This window comes from Telmatherina bonti (genome assembly GCF_933228915.1).
Source record: "Telmatherina bonti genome assembly, chromosome: 9".
Classification (NCBI taxonomy): domain Eukaryota; kingdom Metazoa; phylum Chordata; class Actinopteri; order Atheriniformes; family Telmatherinidae; genus Telmatherina; species Telmatherina bonti.
Window position 1 is genome coordinate 33,673,773 of NC_136627.1, and position 19,521 is coordinate 33,693,293.

The 19,521-nt window shown below is 40.2% G+C and overlaps 1 protein-coding gene across 1 annotated transcript; it reads right to left on the reverse strand.

The window, feature by feature from the left end:
- Positions 1–1,545: 1,545 nt before the first annotated feature.
- On the reverse strand, positions 1,546–17,391 carry sae1 (SUMO1 activating enzyme subunit 1). Its single transcript, XM_079246721.1, has 9 exons — positions 17,253–17,391; positions 16,270–16,381; positions 15,187–15,360; positions 9,219–9,364; positions 8,609–8,708; positions 8,196–8,301; positions 4,929–5,073; positions 2,715–2,784; positions 1,546–1,742 (listed from the first exon to the last, which is right to left on the reverse strand). Exons 1-9 carry the CDS (start codon positions 17,342–17,344, stop codon positions 1,650–1,652), a joined length of 1,038 nt encoding a protein of 345 aa, XP_079102847.1. The 5' UTR covers positions 17,345–17,391; the 3' UTR covers positions 1,546–1,649.
- Between the last annotated feature and the right edge of the window lie 2,130 nt (positions 17,392–19,521).

A 19,521-nucleotide genomic window follows, 5' to 3' on the forward strand; every position in this document is an offset into this window, starting at 1 on the left:
CATGTTGTTATGAGTGTGAGGAGCGAAGCGAGTGTGTGCTGGCAGATAAGAAGTTAGGTTTAATTAAGGGGGCAGAATGAGCTTAAAGGGCCATTCTGTAATTAATCTCTTTTCCTAATCCCAGGAAAAGAGCAGTGGCGCCCCGAGCTGCCTAATCGCCCCACTGGTTTCATTTCAAGACGGCCTCTTGTTTTGCTGCTCTGCAGTCCTCATCCTGCTGTAAACGTGGCAACACCCCAGCAGGTTACATTATGAGCACCATATTCCAGCCTCTTTTGCTCCATTATTCTTTCCTTTTGTCAATAACTTGGATGAATTAACCAATTTACATGTCAAGTCTTATTTCTGCTGCAGCAGCCCTTTACATGCTCAATGATTTAAAAATTGAGGCATTCTTTGGTTGCAAGCAAACCAAACAATAAGAAAAGTCCAGGCTTAGTAAGATTTCTTGATTAAAATATATGTAAAAAAAATCTTTTATATTCACATGAAGGAGCCGGAACATTTTGGGTATGAAATATGGTCCATTTAAATCTGCCAAACACACAGAAGTCCAGATAAATGGGTTCACATTAAACCTGAAAAGGAGCTGTGATGAGAAACGCTGCTGCATTTTAACACGTGCACAACGCAGGACTCCAGGTTTGTTTTAATCATATATGTTGCATGAAATCCCGTTTGCCTTCCAGACTCTCTGTCACTCTTTCAACATGAGCAGAAATGCCACAAAATACATTTCTAAAGAGAATCTGACGGCTGCCTGCCTTCAGGAGCAAAGGTTTTGATGCGGATGTCCATAGGACCACCCGGTGAGCTCTCATATCATTTTTGCAGGATGTTGAGGTTAGGAAACCTCACAAGGTCAAAGTTTCTCTGCTACAAATAGCTGTGGACGATATTTCATGGTATTTTCATGTGTTGCTCACACTGGTCTGTTAACCTCCGTCAGTATTTTGATGATTCCTGGTGAACGGCTGAATGAATCGCTGTACATCAGCCTGCAGCTGCAGCTCAAGCTGAGGCCACCAGACCTCACAGAAGTGTCACTTTTTCCAGATGTTATAGGAAATACTTTGTTTTGAGGTTAATTTCACAACCATGTTTGGTTTGAGGAGTCACATCTTGCGTGGAAGGAAACGATTACCAAACACAATCACACACTTCATCTCTCATCATAACCATCCTTCTTTTCTCCTTTAAGCCACAGTACATTTAAATTCCTCTTCGGACATTTGTCTTTTTAACATGCTTTATATCTTTTAGAATATTTCAGCTTATTTATAAAAGCAGGATTTGATTTAGTTTCATCTTCCAGACTTCTGGATAAAAACACAGCAAAAGTCTTCCTCTCAAAGCTCCACCAGAGTTCAGACCATCAGACTGAACTCTCAGGCAGAAAAACCAGACTCAGAGAAAACTTTGACTTTTTAAACAAGGTTTTATTAGCAAATGTGATATTAAAAAAACAACAAAAAACATCCTACAACACTTTTGACATGTTTGACACATAGAATGAAATCATGTGTTTTATAATCAGTGGAGGAGACAGATATAAAAACCTGACAGGACAGGCAGGCCAAGGGTTTGCTGAAGCCGTGTGTGTGTGTGTGTGTGTGTGTGTGTGTGTAGAGGCGCCGCCTGACAAATGTTCAGTTTGGTCCAAAGTAGTCGACCACGCCGTTGCCTTTACGGCCGTCAAAGAAGAAGAAGTTGCGATGAGGAGCGTCTCGCTGGGAGAGAGCCTGCAAGGAGGGAAGACAGAGGAGAAAAGATTTTCCATCACTTACTGCTGAGAAAGTAGATTGTAGCTCGCTGCAAGGTGATCACCAGGACAAGGAAAATCACACACACACACACACACACACACACACACACACACACACTTAGTTTCCGTCTCTTTACTGAATGTAAATATAAAACTGTTAACAGAAATAAACATGTGGATTCATAAAGTTGTGTTTCTGTTAGTTTATGCCGTCCTACGTCCATCTTTGTGTGTTCGGTATAAGTCAGTGTCTCTCATATCCAGTCCAGTGTTTGCCTATAAAACATGCAGGGCGGGGGGGCTGGAAAAGAGAAACACTGAGTTAAGCTGACAGTTGCTGTGAGTTTCATCATCATGCGCCGACATGCTGCCGTCTGATTCTGAGCCATCATTGCTCTCCCTCCTGCTGTCTCTCTCTCACACAGACACACTCACCCCAACATGAACTCCTCCGATTACCTCCTCGGCCTGGGGTCGCCGTGCAAGCAGCTAAATTACACCTGGGATCTGCTCGGCGAGGTTGGCGGCAGGAAGCTTACTCCAGGTTTGTGTCAGCAAGCCGTCCTCGTCGTTTTGCTGCGTTTCTAAACATCTGCTCACCGTTTGGAGTCAGTTCAACATGCAACTGGTCAGTCTGGTTTGTACTGACTCATCCACCAGTTTATTACCAGTCTGAGGACAGTGTAAATCATTTCCCCAGTCCGGAGGCTGTTGCCAGAGTCTCACACCGGGTCTGACTGTGGTCACAGTGAAAACCGCTTCCACAGAGCGGCGCCTCCGCTGCTTTTCTGTATCTGTCCCAGCAACCAGCTGAGCGGCCACATGTCAGCTGAACGACTGCCTCACACCCGCCATCTTTATCTCCCCGTGGATGATCCAAGATGTGCCAGCATACAACGTCCACTCATTCGGAACATTTCCAGAAGATGCTGAAAAACTGAATGTTTACCTTAACAACTTCCTGTCCGAGAACCCCTCCCACGACGGCACACACCGGGGACATCTCGGAGAAACAGTAGCTGAGGAGGAACCGGCAGAAGGAAGGTGTCACACACTGACATGCATTTCAGCCGTAAAAACGTGTCTGTAGGCCGAGTTTCCTGCTGAGCAGCAGCTTCCCATCCAGCCAGCCTCACGCTGAACTCTTCAGAGGTTTAAAATGTTTATGTTGATATTAAAGGCTGATGAGAGCGAATCTTATCTGCACAGAAATGTGGAACTGTCCCAACTCTCAACAAGCGTTCCAGTTTAGTTTCCAGTAAACTGCACTGGTTTTATGTGCTGCTCTGAGCAGAAACCAGTGCAGTTCCAGTAACTGATATGAAATATGCAACGTTTAATGTTTCAGCAATAAAAGGAAGTTATTGGTGACTTTTATCTAAAGGCTCTTTCAGTAAAACAGTGATGCAGAGCAACAGTCTAGTTAAACTCATCCAAGCATTATTAGCTGCAGCATCTGATTCATAATGAAACATTTATTAAACTAATAGACTGTTTTTATCATCACTGTAGGTCAGGAGGAAACCCAGTCATCCAAACATCTTTGCTGTGGGTGAACCTGACATACATGTATAAAGTGCTTTTAGTGGGAAACATGGCTGGAAAAGCAGTGTGGAAGACCATTTCCCATTTACAAACCAGTCCATCAGGGTTAAAATAAGAGATGAGACGGTGATGATTTCACTGCTGCTTGTTTATCATCAGGCATCATGTTCATCGTTTTACTTTTTAAAGCTTGTTTTTGGTTACAGGGAAGATTGTTGATCTTTTAAAGCATAAAAGAAGTCACAGAAATAAAAGTTAAATAATAGCAACAGTCCAAGTTCACATTAAATGATATGTTGTCATTACCAGGCTGTAAAATGTTCGCATTGGAGTCATAAATGGCCCAGAAAAGACACAACTAAAAACTGAAAATACCCATTTAATAAAAGTGTGTAATAATAAACAGCAGTTCAGCTTTTTCTCTGCTTTCATTTAAAAAGAAAAATCAGTTCTGTGTGGAAAGGTTTAGTCATTCTGTAATTCTGTCTGCACTCTTTTCCTGGTCATCACACTGAACATCTGCATCCAGATGCAACTACCGTCATCAGACAGATGAAACACACTTCACTCATAATAATAAACTTACTGACTCCTAGTTAACTCCAGATGTGTTACGTTTAGCATAAAGAAAAGAAAATATGTCTGTTATTAGTGAAGCTTCTGAGCTGCATGAAAAGTCTCAACAGCTCAAAATAAACATTTCATGAAAACACTGAATAAAAAGAACTAAATGATGAACAAAACTACAATAAAAATAGGATTTGATCAGACACACACAGTACGCAGACCTGTTGGTACCGGCGCGACACGTTTTCCTCTCATTAAAACAGAGGTGTCAGAATCCAGTCCTGGAGGGCCGGAATCCGGCAGGTTTTTGTTGTTTCCCTCCACCAACACAGCTGATTCAAATCAAATGGATCCAGCAGCTTCTTGTCAACCTGTTTGAGTGTCGGTCAGGTGTGTTGGAGCACAGAGACAACAAAGACCTGCAGGATACCGGCCCTCCAGGACTGCAGTTTGACTCCCCTGCATTAAAACGTTTGTTTGAATCTGTTTTAACGACGTTTCGTATGTTCAGCTGCATCTACGTGTTGCTGCGTTTCCGTTCGCTTCACCGGGGCCTCGTGGCCACGTCGTATTGGCATGTTTGGTAACGTAAAGGCCATATGGAATAAAGTAAAAGCTGGAACCGTAGGGGCGGTGAGGTGCAGTATTCTGACATGCCGGGTCACGGTGAATCCTTCAGCTCAGGTGAGATTTTATCAGGTAAAGCGGGAAAACGTCTCGTTTCTCCGCGTCGTCGTCGGCTGAGCACCTGCTGTTAGAAAAACCTGACGTGTCACCAGTTTGACGTCTTCGCCATCATCTCTGTTCTCACAGGAAAAAGCTGCAACCTAACCCAAAGCTCGGAGGAGTTTTTTCCTGTTTGTTTCTCTCGTGCACGGTGAGGAAACACTCGGGTCTCCAACCACAGAGCGGAAGCTTCACTTCATGTTGTTGCTCAGTTATCCATTAATGTGTTTCATCAATCTGAAGAGATGATTATAACCAAAGTGGAGCGCTGTTGCTGTGACGTCTACTGTCTGGTGTGACTGCAGGATCTGTGCTTGTCAGTCACCTGACGAAGTCGTCGGTAAGGAGGTCGCTGCTCAGAGCCAAGGCTTCCAGAACGTCGTCACGGATCTGCTTCAACAGCCGACTGTCTTCTTCAAAGGACTGCGGGCTCGGGTCTCGGCCTTTGTCTGTGCGAAACTTCAACAGAACTGCAGATATGGAGGAAAAACAGAGAAGCAAAAACAAACAGAAGGAAAGAAATGACAGTTGAGAGGCTGATTGCACTAAAGCAAGATTTTCCAAATAATCCGTTGCACTGCTGCCATTTCTAATTTCATCACGCCGACTTCCATGTGAATTATCACCTCACGGAAAGACAACATGTTGAACGCCGATCCCTTTGAAACAGGATAAAATCAGCATGTGGTTGCACCATCGACCATTTCATCCGATTAGTCCCACGTTTCCCCACATCAAATTAAACACACACACACACACACAGGTTGGTGCTTGCAGACACACACATCCACCTGCACAGTCACAGTAAACAAATATGACTTCTTCTCTTCTGAGAGTGGAAAAAAGTCTTTCCTGTGTTGGCTTCAGGACTAAAAATCACAATTGTTCACTTTATTTGGTCATGAACAATATTTCAGGGCAGCTTCATCAAGTACTCCACATAAGCACAAACATCAACACCTCGCCCCCGTGTTTCCTGCTCATCTATTAACCCAAACCACATGAGGAAGTCAAGTCCTCCCACGGCCATTTCCACCTTCTCACACACACAGTGAATCATTTTCACAGCCTCAGCTCTGCCCTTTATCAGCAACCGTGTCAGAAGACGGTTTTCGTCTGGCACAAATGGCATCGGCTTCACGCCGGCGCCTCGCAGGAAATCAGACTGAATTTCGTAACTATAATAATGTCATCATGAACGGAACGATGATTTTATCACCTAAACCCACACATGTAGTAGTAATTAGAGTAGAGGGTTAAAGTTCAAGGTGGCCCTTAAAACCAAAACACACTCGCAGGTCAGCAGAGATAAAAATGTACATAGTCTCAGTGAGAATTGTAGGTTTTTTATGTGTTTCTTGATATGTAATTAAAAAGAAAATAAACAAAGGTGATGTTTGCCCTGCAGGCCTGCAACTTCACTAATGATAAAAAGTAAAACACACACACACACACACACACACACACACACACACACACACACACACACACACCCCCTGCCTGCGGTTCACATCAGCCGACTGTTCCTAGTGAGACAGGAAGCAGTTATAACAGAGGAAGAGCCACTTCCTCATCGGTTGCCCAAAACAACAACTGCTCGCTCCAATTATAGAAACTGCGAAAGAATATTAACACTGCATCTTGTTTCATCGTCACAAAATACATCCAAACAAAACAGCTAAAGTTTCCACTCAGAAATGACCCGAAAACACATCGATGTGAAGGCAGAGGGGGCGACAGCGGGGCGGTGGGCTTCAGGCTGAAGCCAAGCCGGCTGCTGAACACCTAGCATGCACCTGCAACCCAGATGCATGCTCAGCAAACACACACCCTCCGTCAACTGGTCGCATCTGTCTGGTGCAGATAAAACCAATAAACATTTCCAACTCATCTCACAGTTACTGGTATTTAAAAGAAACCAACCATAGATGGAATGAAATTAGTTATTCAGGAGATTTTATGTTCTAATTGGTTTGTTTAAAGAGTCCAGCGGTGGGTTAAGTGTGAATGAGCTGCAGACACGTGAGAGTGACCAAAGCAGACGTGATACAGGCTCCAAAAGGCTGCAAGTTTCTCCAAATGCACAAAGATCCAAAAAGCTGCAGTGCAGACACACAGGCGTGGTTTTCATGTTCGATGTGAAACATGTCATGGTGTTTTCCTCTTTAACGGTAGTAAAATAATAACCTGACTCCTGTTAATACAGAATTACTTCAAGTTATTGGTTTTATGGGACCGTTTTCTACTTTGTATTAATACTATTTAAATGTGTAAATGAATAAAAATCTATCAGAGTTAAACTGGATTCTCATTCAAAAAAAAAAAATCGATTCAATTTACAATTTCACACCCTTCTAATCACGCTGTGGTTGTTTCCTGCTCTGCTGTGCTCGGTGTAGGCGTCGGGCTGCTCTCAGCTCTACTGCACATGACTGACCATGGACAGCCTGTGATGGAAACTAGTCTACCCTGTGTGGGGATGTTGCAAGACCAGGTGACAGGAGGGGCAAAAACAACAGATAGAAGGTGCTCAGTGAAACATAAATAACATAGAAAAACAGGAAAGAACTTCATAGACATGAAGTCTGAACTTTGTTTCGACTCATGAATCAGAAGTTATTAAGAAGCAGCTTCCACTGAGAGGAAATTATCAGCTGATTTACTGACCTTCAACACTTTCCACTTCACGCCAGAATGACATTCTACAAACTTTCTGGACATAAATTTCCACGCACGCTGACCCATCATCATCATCATCATCATCATCATCATCAGCTGCAGTGGGCGATGGTTTTGCATGTTTGCGGTTCATGTTTCAGGATCCTACACATTTTCTGTTTCCACTTTGATTTATTTTTTTTAAGACCTTTTCAGGATTCTTTGTGATGTCTGAGCACGTGTGTGTGGCGGGTTTCACACCTCCACAGCGCGGCTCAGGGAGCGCCACGGCTCATTTGTTTAGCTCCACAGAACCACTGAAAAGGCTCATCAATAAAACTTTACAAGCATTTCTATCTAATGATTTTGTTTAATTTCCACAGCTAAATCTTTCTGATGACTTAGAAAAGACTGTAGAAAAAGAAACAATTACCGCTGTATTTATTAATCATATTTTAATTAAATTAATAATTATTTAGATTGAAAATATTAAATGTACTCCTCAGCACCTGAGCTCAAATCATCTTTAACAGTAAAAAAGTAAAAAAAAAATCAGCTTTTAAATGACATTTGATTGACTCTGTGTGTAGATAAATGTAAACAATCCCACTTAAAGTAAATAAAAATATAAAACGGACGTTCAGCTGAAATAAAACAAAAAGGTAACATGTCACACGTTGACATGCAGAAATATTGTTTTATTAAAAACACCAGCTCATTTAGATTTCAGTCTGAGCAGCCAGGACACGATCACAGCCTTCATCACTTCCTCTTTTAACATCACAGTTAACGTTTACCGACTGCTTTAGAAGAAAAATGATTTTTTTATTCCTGCTTCATACAGAAATCCAGCAGCTCCACAGACTTCTGTTTCATCTTACTTATCATGTTTTCATTACACTTTAACGTTAATTTATCGCCCCCCCATACGAACCGTGAAGCAGGAAGTAGTCCACTGGTGTTCGCTTCAGACCAGCTTTGGCTTTCTCACTCGTCCAGTCGACCTCCAGAGACTCCTTCAGGGTACAGAAACTGGCCGTCTGATTGGACAGAGATTATTTATTATAGTTCATGTTATGATGAAGCACGAGATACATAACAGATATGTGTGACAATAACTTATTTGGGCGTAAAACAGCCATTCAGGATAAACTCTACAGATGTCCACACAGACATCTGGCAGGCCGGTAAAACGGGAAACGATAAAACTTTATATCAGAGAGAGAAGGTGGCAGCTTTTCTTTAAATGACCTCCATCTTTTATTTAAAGAACTGATTATTCCTCACTGATAGAGTAAATGTTCCACTGAACCAGCTTATCAGGCAACACGCTCCATGTCCACCCACCTTTTTCACCATGGTGGTCTCGTTAGGATCCACTTTTGCTTTCTTTGCTTCTGGGCCATCACTGGAATCACCAGACGGTTTCACTATTTTAGGTTTTTCCCTGAGAAAGATGAGATGAGAGGCATTACAGCTGCAAGCAAAGCATCATGTTTCATGCTAGAAAACAGCCTCAGGATCACTGAATGAACTGCACTGAAATTTTCTGTGTTTACTGGAGGAAACTGATCAAACTTCTGCTGAATGTCACAGTTAACGTGTGTTAAATGAGCCTAAATGTGGCTGTGTGACACTGCACGGTGTGTGGATGAAGAATAGGCATCCATACTTTCATAATTATTCAGTGTTTGTGATTCCAAAGAGGAAAGTTATTAGAGCAAACAACAGAGCAGACCGAGTTTCCATGTTATAATAGTTTTGCAACATTTACATCTTCCTGCAAGACATTAAAGCCACAGCAGCCGGTACTTGTGAGTTACACACACACACACACACACACACACACACACACACACACACACACACACACACACACACACACACACACACTCACACTCACACTCACACACTCACACACTCACTCACTCACTCACTCACTCACTCACTCACTCACTCCACATAGTTGTACTCCTGTCCAAGGTTGCAGAACATGTATCCATAGTAACCATAGACATCGCCACAGAAGACCTTGATGTTGTGCTGAGAGCAGAGCTGGTCAACACGCACCATCAGGTCTCGGGAGCATCCTGTCAGACACACCTGAGGAAGGAAAAAAACAAAAGATGGTTGATTTTCCAAACAGCCTGCAAGAGGTTAAATATTCTTGGAGTACAGGTGGCTTGAAGCCCTTTATGCTGTCAGTAAACCAACAAACACCACAGTGTGGACACTTTCCCCATTCGATTTGATGGGAAAGTGTGTCCAGACTTTTGACTTGGACAGCGCATCAGATTAAACAGAAACATAGAACAGCTGAATAAGTCGGATTTGTTCCTGAAATGCTTATTTAACCAGGTAGGTAGTAACTGGGTTACAGTATGTTCCCATTACAAGGGAGACCTGGTCTAGATAGCAGACTAATAAACTCACTGATCAGCAACACTCATGACACACAAGTAATGATGAAAGAAAAGATGAATTCCCACTTCACTGCATTCTTTATGATATCTGAGAAACTTTTCATTTTAATTTATTCCAAGAGCACAAAAACAAAGTTTTCCTCAGTTTGTCTTCCTAAAGATGCTCCTGATGATCCTCTGCTTTGTTTCCTTTATGCAGGCTGTTTTGTTTCTCAGCATCAGCTGGTTTTTTGTTCTGACACAACTTTGTTTCTCCATTTCCTTGTTTCATCTCAGCAAGAAATGTAAAGAATGTAATGTAAGAAGCCATTTCCAAAAGAAAGAACAACCTCACATCATCTGTTAAGTTTCCTTCAGCAAGGACAGCCAGGACATCTTTCTGCTGTTGGACAAGATGAATTTCAGCCAAGTTCACCTCAATTCACTCCTTCTTCATTCATAGTTTTCCTTCCTCAACTCACACAAACTGCTAGCTTAACAAGAAAACATCAGATAAAGAGCTTGTCCTGCTTCAGTCCAGAAATGTCCCTCAGAAGGCGTCTAAATACCGTCTGTATGTAATCTCCTAAAATCCACACAAACAAACAACAACAACAACAAAAACATCATAACAGCTCGTCTGCTTGATGCTTGGAGCAAAACAGAAGATGAACCGCTGCTGGTCAGCAGCCAAACTGACCGGGACACGTCTGCTGCAGCACGCACGCACACGCACACACACACACACACACACACACACACACCTCGGCCCGGTTACACAGCGTACCACAGCGAAGGCAGGGTGGGCTGCTGTGAGACTGTAAACAGCTGATAAGAGCGAAGCAGCTTCTGAGGCTGCAGACACACCAGATTCGCTCTGATAACTCAAATGTTTTTGGCGTCATAAAATAAAACAGCCACGATTTACCTCCATCAGTGTTTACATGCCTGGACTGTCACACACTGCGGGGTAGGTTTCACCATCTGGAACATGGCGGCTGCTTGAAATCTGTCAGTTCCCATAAAATATATCATATAAAGAGCTCATTTAACTCAAGTTAAAAGGTGATGGAAGGAAAATGGGGATGAGAATATTGTCCTGTTTTATTTATAAAGCACATTTTAAAAACAGAATGTGTTTCCTGATTCTGCTGCACATCAAATCAGCAACATTGATAAATAAAAACAGGAACCAGAGCAGCTTTTAATAAAAATCTAATCCTCCCACACGGATAAATAAAGTTCTTTTGGTCTGAAGCAAATAAAAAACAAGTTAAAAGATCAAATAAACAAAGTGAAAAAATAAAATACTAAAATAGTAAAACAAATGAGTCATTTCTATTGGAAAGATCAATGATAGTAAAAAGTTTTAAATAAAGCTGATATACTGTATGATACCAATCTAACTTCCCTTTAAAATGACATTTAAAGACAACAAAGTACTCCTGACTCTTTTACCAAAACCCACGACGACACCTCCTCCTCCTCCTCCTCAATCCACCATGAACCCAGAAAAACAGACGGATCTCTGATGTGATGTTGAAACGTCTGACTAGTCAGCGTCTTTATTAATCCACATACAGCAACCACCAGCGATTCATTCCACCACCTTGGTGCAGTAAAGAAAACCAGAAATCTCTTATTTTTCTGCTGAACTTCCCTCCAGCTGTGTCAGGATGTGCTTTTCCTTTATGACCTGAAGATGTTTGTTTACATTCATTTTCAGAAGTAATCATCATCCATCTCCTTTCTCATCCATTATTAACACGGAAAGTTTACTTTTAGAGAGTCACAGGAGTTCCTGGATAACAAAGTCTATTAAAAACAGTGAGAATGCAGCTTCGATATTTATACAAACCAAATATCGAATATGTGTATGGACCGGTTATTTGTGTAGAAACGGCCTGAAGGCAGCTGGAAGTGTTGAAAGTTTTAAAAGAAAGTTTCAGACTTGCGTTTTAAATGAAGTTTCATATTTTACTTACATCTGTTACTCCATTAATCTCACGTCAAACCAGGTTTTACTCTTGTCTGACTGCGTTTCACTGATTTATGTACTAATTTCTTACTTAACACACTTACATTTGTTGCACTATAAACTTGTTTTAATATTCAACCTATCATTTATCGCCGTTTTAGTCAGTCATCATATTTGGAATTAATTTATCTCAATTTTATTTTCTTATGTTTTTATTTCATATCAACATATTTTATATAAACAGTTTCTCCCGTATGGTTGGTGAGGGTTAGGAAGCACGTTTACATGCATCATTTTATGCGTTTGTACAGATGTGTGGACATGTGTGTGTGTGTTTATGTGTGTGAAAGGAAGAGTTTGTGGTCTGGGGCACTTGATGGGTAAAGATGAGATTTGTGTTCATGTTTTTAGTGTCAAACACTTCCTCTAACTCCCTCTGGAACATACAGTTGTGCTCATATTTACTCATATCCTTTCATTAAAGAAGGAAAAAAAAACAGCTGCCTCTAAAATAAGATGAAATTAACTAAAGTAATAATAAATAAAAAAAATGTGAAAATCATGACATTATTTTCTAATTCTGGTTCAATAGAAATATTTTTTAAAAGCAAACAAATAAGATCATTTATTACATATTCCATCAGTCATAAAGTAATATTTAGTTGAACAATCCTTTAATGTTTCTGCTCCAGTCAGGTGTTTTCTGTTCCTCTCAGTCAGACTTCTGCACCTGTTGACAGGTATTTTGTCCCACTGTTCAACAGAAAAGTGCTCTAATTTGTCCAGGACCAATTTGTTTGTTTGGTTTTTTTTTTCTTTCTTCAACTCTATTAAATGAAAAAAAAAAACAGTGTCTTATATTACTAAATTATATTTTTGCAAATTTTTAGTTATTGTTCCTTTTTTAAGTCTCCAGTTATTTGAGTGACTGTTGTAAATTCAGCCTTTTCTTTAATGAAAGGGGATGAATACATATGAGCACAACTGTAAAATAAACATTTATGTTTATGATGACATTAATTACTTACTTGATATGACAGCTCAACTCTTTATGATTGTCATTTGCTTTATTTCTGCTTATATGGTAAAAAAAAAAACCCTCATTCATTCCTTTCACAGCAGCTGTCTGACATGCAGGCTGTTGTAAAGATCCTTACCACACGACAAACCTGCCAAAAGCAGAGAGGGACATCTCTTCTCACTTCTCCGAGCCACATTCTCTTTTATTTGCTTCAGAACTGCGGAGGGTTCCACTGTGGATGCAGCTGCAGGAAGATGTGAGCCTCTTACTCAACCATACACTGACTGAAGCCTCCATCTTATCTGGTGTAACATCCCTGCCATATAAAAACTATTTTTAAATCACTTCAGCCGGGTGGACGCTTTTTTCTGAAGGTTATTAAAGTCTGCTGATCATCTATCCAGCTGATTTATTCATCCATCATGTCTTGTACTTGTGGTCCTCATGATTCCCCCATTTTCTCTTTCCTTCCACCTTCTCATCCATCCATCCATCTCCTGCCGCTCCTTCCACCTTCCCATTAACTCAGGCATGCCGAAGGCTCTCTCATCTATGTCCTTGTAAACCAGACATCACTATGAGTCCTGGGTTCCAACAAACATGGATTTAACCATGTAAAGTATCTGGATCATCTGGGAGACTTAGGTTTGTCTGTGTTTCAGAGATATAATAATAAACTGCATCTGACGGCGCCACAGTAACGCAGTCTCGTCAAGTCAGACAAGTTCTTTTATTTAGTAAAAACTTGGAAAAAAGACTTTCCTCTTACAGAAAACTAAAGTGCTTTTAATGTGTAAAAACTAGACTGTTCACATTTAGCAAGTTATGATGCAGCGTTAGCCGTACTTGTCTGTCCACTTTTAATAGAAGAAACTACTTTTTATTTATGTTATTTCTAATAATTAGCATGTAAAGTGTATTAAGTAGTTGGCTCACGGTGAGTACACAGATGGATGTCGTTTTGGTCTTATTATATTCATCCCTCAGTAATTACGCCTTTTGGATGAGATGCAGAACCAACTGCTCCACTTTAATCGTCCTCCATCTTCCTGCTGAGCGGCACACGCAGACGCACATGGAAGCAGATAAAAGTGATGGGATCTCTACAGTAGAGAGCCCCCCCCTCCCCCCCCGCGCGCGTGTTCCAGTTTTTATTTTCAGCTTTGTACCGTTTGCCCATCGTCTCCTGTCTGAAACGCCGTCCTCTCTGTCTGTCCTACATGTCATCCCATCCCTCATTCTGCTCTCCTTTCTCCCGACCTTCCCTTAGCATCGCCAATGGGAGGAATACAGCCGACAAATCCGTCACAGCAGACGGGAAAACATCTCTGTTATTCTTCAGATACAGCCTTTACATCAGCTGATGGAAAACTGGCATCCTACAGCAGCTTCTACACATAAATTAAATTTGTGTATTTTCCAAGTACATGAACATGATAAATAACAGTTTGCTCCAGTATGTTAGGCGTAGTAGACGTGGGAATACAAAGCTTAATCACTTTATTCATGTGGAGATCAGCAGAGAGACTCGACGTTGAAATGAAATGAGACCATAGTCTGGTGTTTAAAGCTCCCACAGCAGAAGCCTGCAGTGCAGAAATCATCCTTTTTTTCAGCACAGTGAGACTAAATTTAAACGGAGCAAAGAAAATTTTCATTTCATTAAGACTATTCACAAAAAGCACAAATCTTATATTCATCTTCAAATAAATTCAGCCTCAGACGGCCATCTTCAAACAGAATTATCTCCGCGTTAACAAACGCAGCTCTGCTGGAAGTAATTAATAATTAAAAATGTACTTCGAGTCCAGACTTCAGGATGTAGTGATGTGTTGCAGAACTGCTAAAACATCCCAACACCACAGTGAGGGGATACAACAGAAGCACGGAGAACACAACCAGTAAGCCAGAGTTGGATTCCAGCAGGAATGAGGCGTTCAGTGAGATTTTCTCATAGAAAACCTTTTCTAAGCCAATTTCAAACACAAATGGTTTTATTATTTTATTATATTTCACACTAATAAAACGGATATTACCCTAAATGTTACAAAATGGAACTTTTTTTGTTTGTTTCCAGTTTCCTCTCCAGGTTCGTTTTGCATGAATGCAGAACCAACAAAAGCCTTTTTCTGAATCTGGAAACCGACACATTCCTGAGCTGCGTCAGGTCTTCCTGGCTTTAACCACAAGAAACAATTATGCCAAAAGCATCTCTGACAGATGAAGAGATGTAAACAGTGAAGACTGAAGCTGAGCTAGTGGCTATGGGCTGAGCTAACTATAAAATAAATGATAAGTGTTGTCCCAGGGGCCCATCAGAGCCAGACAAACAGAGCTTTTCTCTGCACATGTGCTACACACACATCTACAGGTCAAACTGAGTGACACAACAATGACAACAATGGAAAACAATCCCATGACCTAAGTTCTAATCTACATTTATCTGGACTAACCTGCATGTGACAGTATGTAACCTACATTTGGACCTAATGCTAACTGTCTTCTAACATCTGCTTTTACTCACCGCATCAAACTGCAAGAAGAAGTCGTCTGGTTTGTCTTCAATTCTGTCTGTGTCAGCGTGCACCTCCACCATGGGGTTCAGGTTCTGAGCCCGCTCCAGAGAGGCCTGAGCCCGATTCTGACCCTGAGCTGTCACTGGGACCAGGAACTGAGCTCGACACGACTCCTCTGACACCTGGGAGAAAACACGCAGGGACTCCATATCAGGAAAAGGACTATGCAGTAAAAACACATCCAGTGTTTCATTCAGTTACACTTAGTTATTCGTTGTCTTGTTACACTGGACTTCTGAGGAAAAAACTATGCAGCCATCATGTCGTTCTATACAAGTCTTGCTCTATTACTCATTTATTTAAATATAATCACAAAAAAAAGATTTAGCCAGTATGAGCAAAATGTATTAAATGTGTAATTATAAATTAAATTGAAGTATATAAAGGCAAAAGACAGCATTTGTGCAGTTCTGAAGAGCTTGGAAATCAGTATTTGGTCTGAGCTGTGATATTGTTCAGTGCTTTCTTGTCATTTAAGTCGGAGAAGCTCTCAGGAATAATGCTCCGGGCTTCTTGAAAAAGTAACAAAAGGACTTTGGATGCTGGTTGAAGGTGGTAAAATGCAAATTTAAAAAACTTCCAGGCTCCCATAATGAACAAATCTTATAAGGTCAGGTAAAAACATTGACTAAAAAAAATGGAAAAAATACTCATTGTCCAGAGAAAATATTTATTATAAGACCATCATAAATTAAACATACTGTAACTGAATGATACTTAATTCATTTTGAAAGGGTGATTACACACATTGTTAATAAGAAATTAAGTTTCAAGACATAAAGGATGGCTGAATACTTTTGCGCTGAACCAAATATCAATAAATTATTCAAAACGATCACAGAGTTAAGCTGCTGTTTTGTCAAGTGTTTCTAAATAAAACAAAGGTGTTTTTGGTCCCACCAGAATCTTTTACTTTGCCAATAGAGACACCTGGTGGACACATGTGGTATTATCTTTATTAACTGTGACATGGCATTGTAAAACAGCTGCTTTCCAGCTGCAGTGTGTGTAATGTACAGTCATGTGTCTACCTGTTCATGATCCAGCAAGGTAAGACCTTTTACTCCAGCCAATATTAAATTCTTGGCCACTTCAGCTCCAAGACCACCTAAACCTGTTAGGAGCACGCGGGACCCTCGCAACCTGTGACACGATAACATGCAAACACAAGGTCAAGCTGATGAAGAGCTTTACATGCTAGGATATTAAATGTAGTAAATGATTCATTTATAGCAAATTAGCAAATGCATGTTGACATGTGTATTTATTTTTTTCAGTATATCTAAAATGTCATGGGACCATTTTTGTGAAATATAAATAATAGGTCAAATCAATCAATGCTAGGCTTCCTTATACAGATTCTGTGACTTCGGCAGTGACCCTTTATTATCCAAGCCAGGGATCACAAAATCCAAACCTCAAGATCTGCCATCCAGCAAGTTTTTAATGTCTCTCTGCCGCAACACACCGGACTCAAACCAATGACTTATGAACAGACTGGTGTAGAAGTTCACAGCAACCTTTTCAACCTGGAAACCTTTTCATTTGAATCATGAAAACACATAAACCTACTGACAGATTAGACAGATGCTTTGCGGCAACAGGATGAGCGTTGGGTTTAATCATTAATCATTTGTGTAGGGGTTGGAGCAAATAAGTTATACTTCGTCCTACCCCTTTTTAGACCTGTCAACAGAATACATGGGTATTGTAGAGGCTATACGTATATGTATGTAGAAGAAAATAAATAAATAAATAAAAAGACCGGAGTTGGTGACCACTGGGTTTAAACAGCCTTTGTTCATGCCAATTGAATGGATCAATTTTGACTAATGGCAAGTAGTTATCTATTGTCTGAATTAAATTTAACAACTTTTAGTGATCAAATAAGCCCCCTCTAAATGTCCAAGATGAATAAGTGCTGCATCTTGTTTAAAACCGGTGCAGAAATAGTGCAACAACTCGAACCTTGCGCTGCACCGATTAGCCTTAAAAGCTAACTATGCTAACTCACCTCTTCTGGGCATCCAGCCCCCACAATCGAATCTGGCGATCATATTGTGCCGCTTCCTCCTCGCTGATGACCGGGTCCTCCTTCTCGATCATAACGACAATTTATGTTTACTCTTAAGAGGTTAGCAAGGGTAAATATCAGCCTTTTGTGCAGCTACAGATGTATGAAGATGGTTCAAATACCGCGAGGGTCCCGCGTAATGGGCGCTGGATGATGACGTCAGTGAACACAACAATAGACGTGTTTTTTTCTCTCTCTCTCTTTCGCTTTTTAGAATAAAATTATGTTTTAATTTCTTTTTTCCAATTTCCTGTATGTTAGTCATTCAAAATTTTGACATATTAAGCAACTGGTTTTCAAATTTCGTTAAATTTGACTGTTTCTCTTTGAATTACGCTGTTTCTCAAATCCTTTTCAAAACTGCTTTATATTTACAATTCACCGCTCAGTTTTAACTGTGAACATTTAAAGTCTTGTGTCGCTCGAGTTTTTGTTTGTTTGCTTTCATAAATCATTTTCAGATGTTTTATACTTACACAAAGTAAATGTCTGCAATGTCAACAAATGAGCTATGCATTTCTTTCCATCTTTTATTTATTTATTTATTTATTTATATTCCAAAATTGAGGTGGGTTAATTATTCCCTCGGCGTTGTCTTGTATTTTTCTGAAAACCACCATTTAGAAGATATCTGTTTTATCAGGTGAATGAGATTAATCTGTTAGGGTTGTATAGGAATGAATTTATGTTTAACTGACATAGAAAAGTATTCCATTTCAAGGGGAAATTAAATGGGTTATTATTTCTAAAGATGTTCAAAATTCATTACATTAGAAATAATGTAATGAGAATAAATTTATCAGAAAAATAAAGTTTGATTAATGAAACAACATTCCAGACAATGAATTTCCAGTAAGCAACACTGTCCCACACTGCATTCTGCAGCCAGCAGCCACTTGGAATACACACAATTATTAAATTAAATTCAAACACTTTGTCTCTATGAAGTAACTAGTCATGAGTCAGAGGACACAGACAAAACATGAAATATGCACCTCTTTGCATCTACTTTTCCAGCTTTTCCAGATATTACATTTTTTTCCAAAATGTAATATCCATTGGAATTATTTCAAGATTCATAAGGTCTTCTCCAATCAAATTGCACTACTTACAAAGTCCCTTTCCACTAAAAATATACCTTTCTTCTGTTAACATGTATGTTTATAAAAAAAAAAAAAAAAAGTGCTAATTCTTAAATTAGAATTTTAAAAGCTTTGTTTTAAATGCTTGCTTATTATGCAAGTAACACAGGTAATGGTTTCCATTATGTCATTGGACCTGACGAATTTCATGGCAAGACTACAATCTTATATTAAAACCAAGCACCTTTTAAATATCATCCAATCTTTCCAGAAAGAGATCTTGAAGATGATTGTATTCCTTGATGTATACTATCACAATTAGACCCCTAGTTTTCTCATTATGGTTATTTGATTCCTTTTAAAGGCAAAACATGGTTTGTTAAGGTTATAAAAGTTTTGCTGAATGTAAATGAAGTTTTTTACCATGTATATTTCTCTTCAATTTATTGCACTGTGCCAGTTTCCTTATTTTTGAACAGTTTGGCAAACACTTTAGTAACGAGTTTAGTTATTTAAAAAATATATGTATTTATTAATGATTATTTCACCATTGCCCTGCGATAGACTGGCTGGCTGTCCAGGGTGTACCATGCCTTTCACCCAAAGACAGCTGGGATAGACTCCAGCTTCCCCGCAACCCTGAATTGGATTAAGTAGTTAGGAAAATGAATGAATGAATGAATAAATGTTTCAACTTTTGCGTGCAACAAAATGTTGACTGTATGAGATGTTTAGAAATCCAAATATTGTGAAATATTTTGTGTGTTATATGTGTTGTAATATCTACATTCATTCATTCATTTCCCGAACCGCTTATTCCAATTCAGGGTCGCGGGGAAGCTGGAGCCTATCCCAACTGGCTTTGGGCGACAGGCAGGGTACACCCTGGACAGCTCGCCAGTCCATCGCAGGGCCACACACAGAGAGACGAACAACCACACTCATGCTCACACTCACTCCTAGGGGCAATTTAGAGTGACCAATTAACCTATCATGCATGTCTTTGGATGGTGGGAGGAAGCCGGAGAACCCGGAGAGAACCCACGCATACACGGGGAGAACATGCAAACTCCACACAGAAAGGCCATTGACTGAACCAGCCAAGGATTGAACCAGTGACCTTCTTG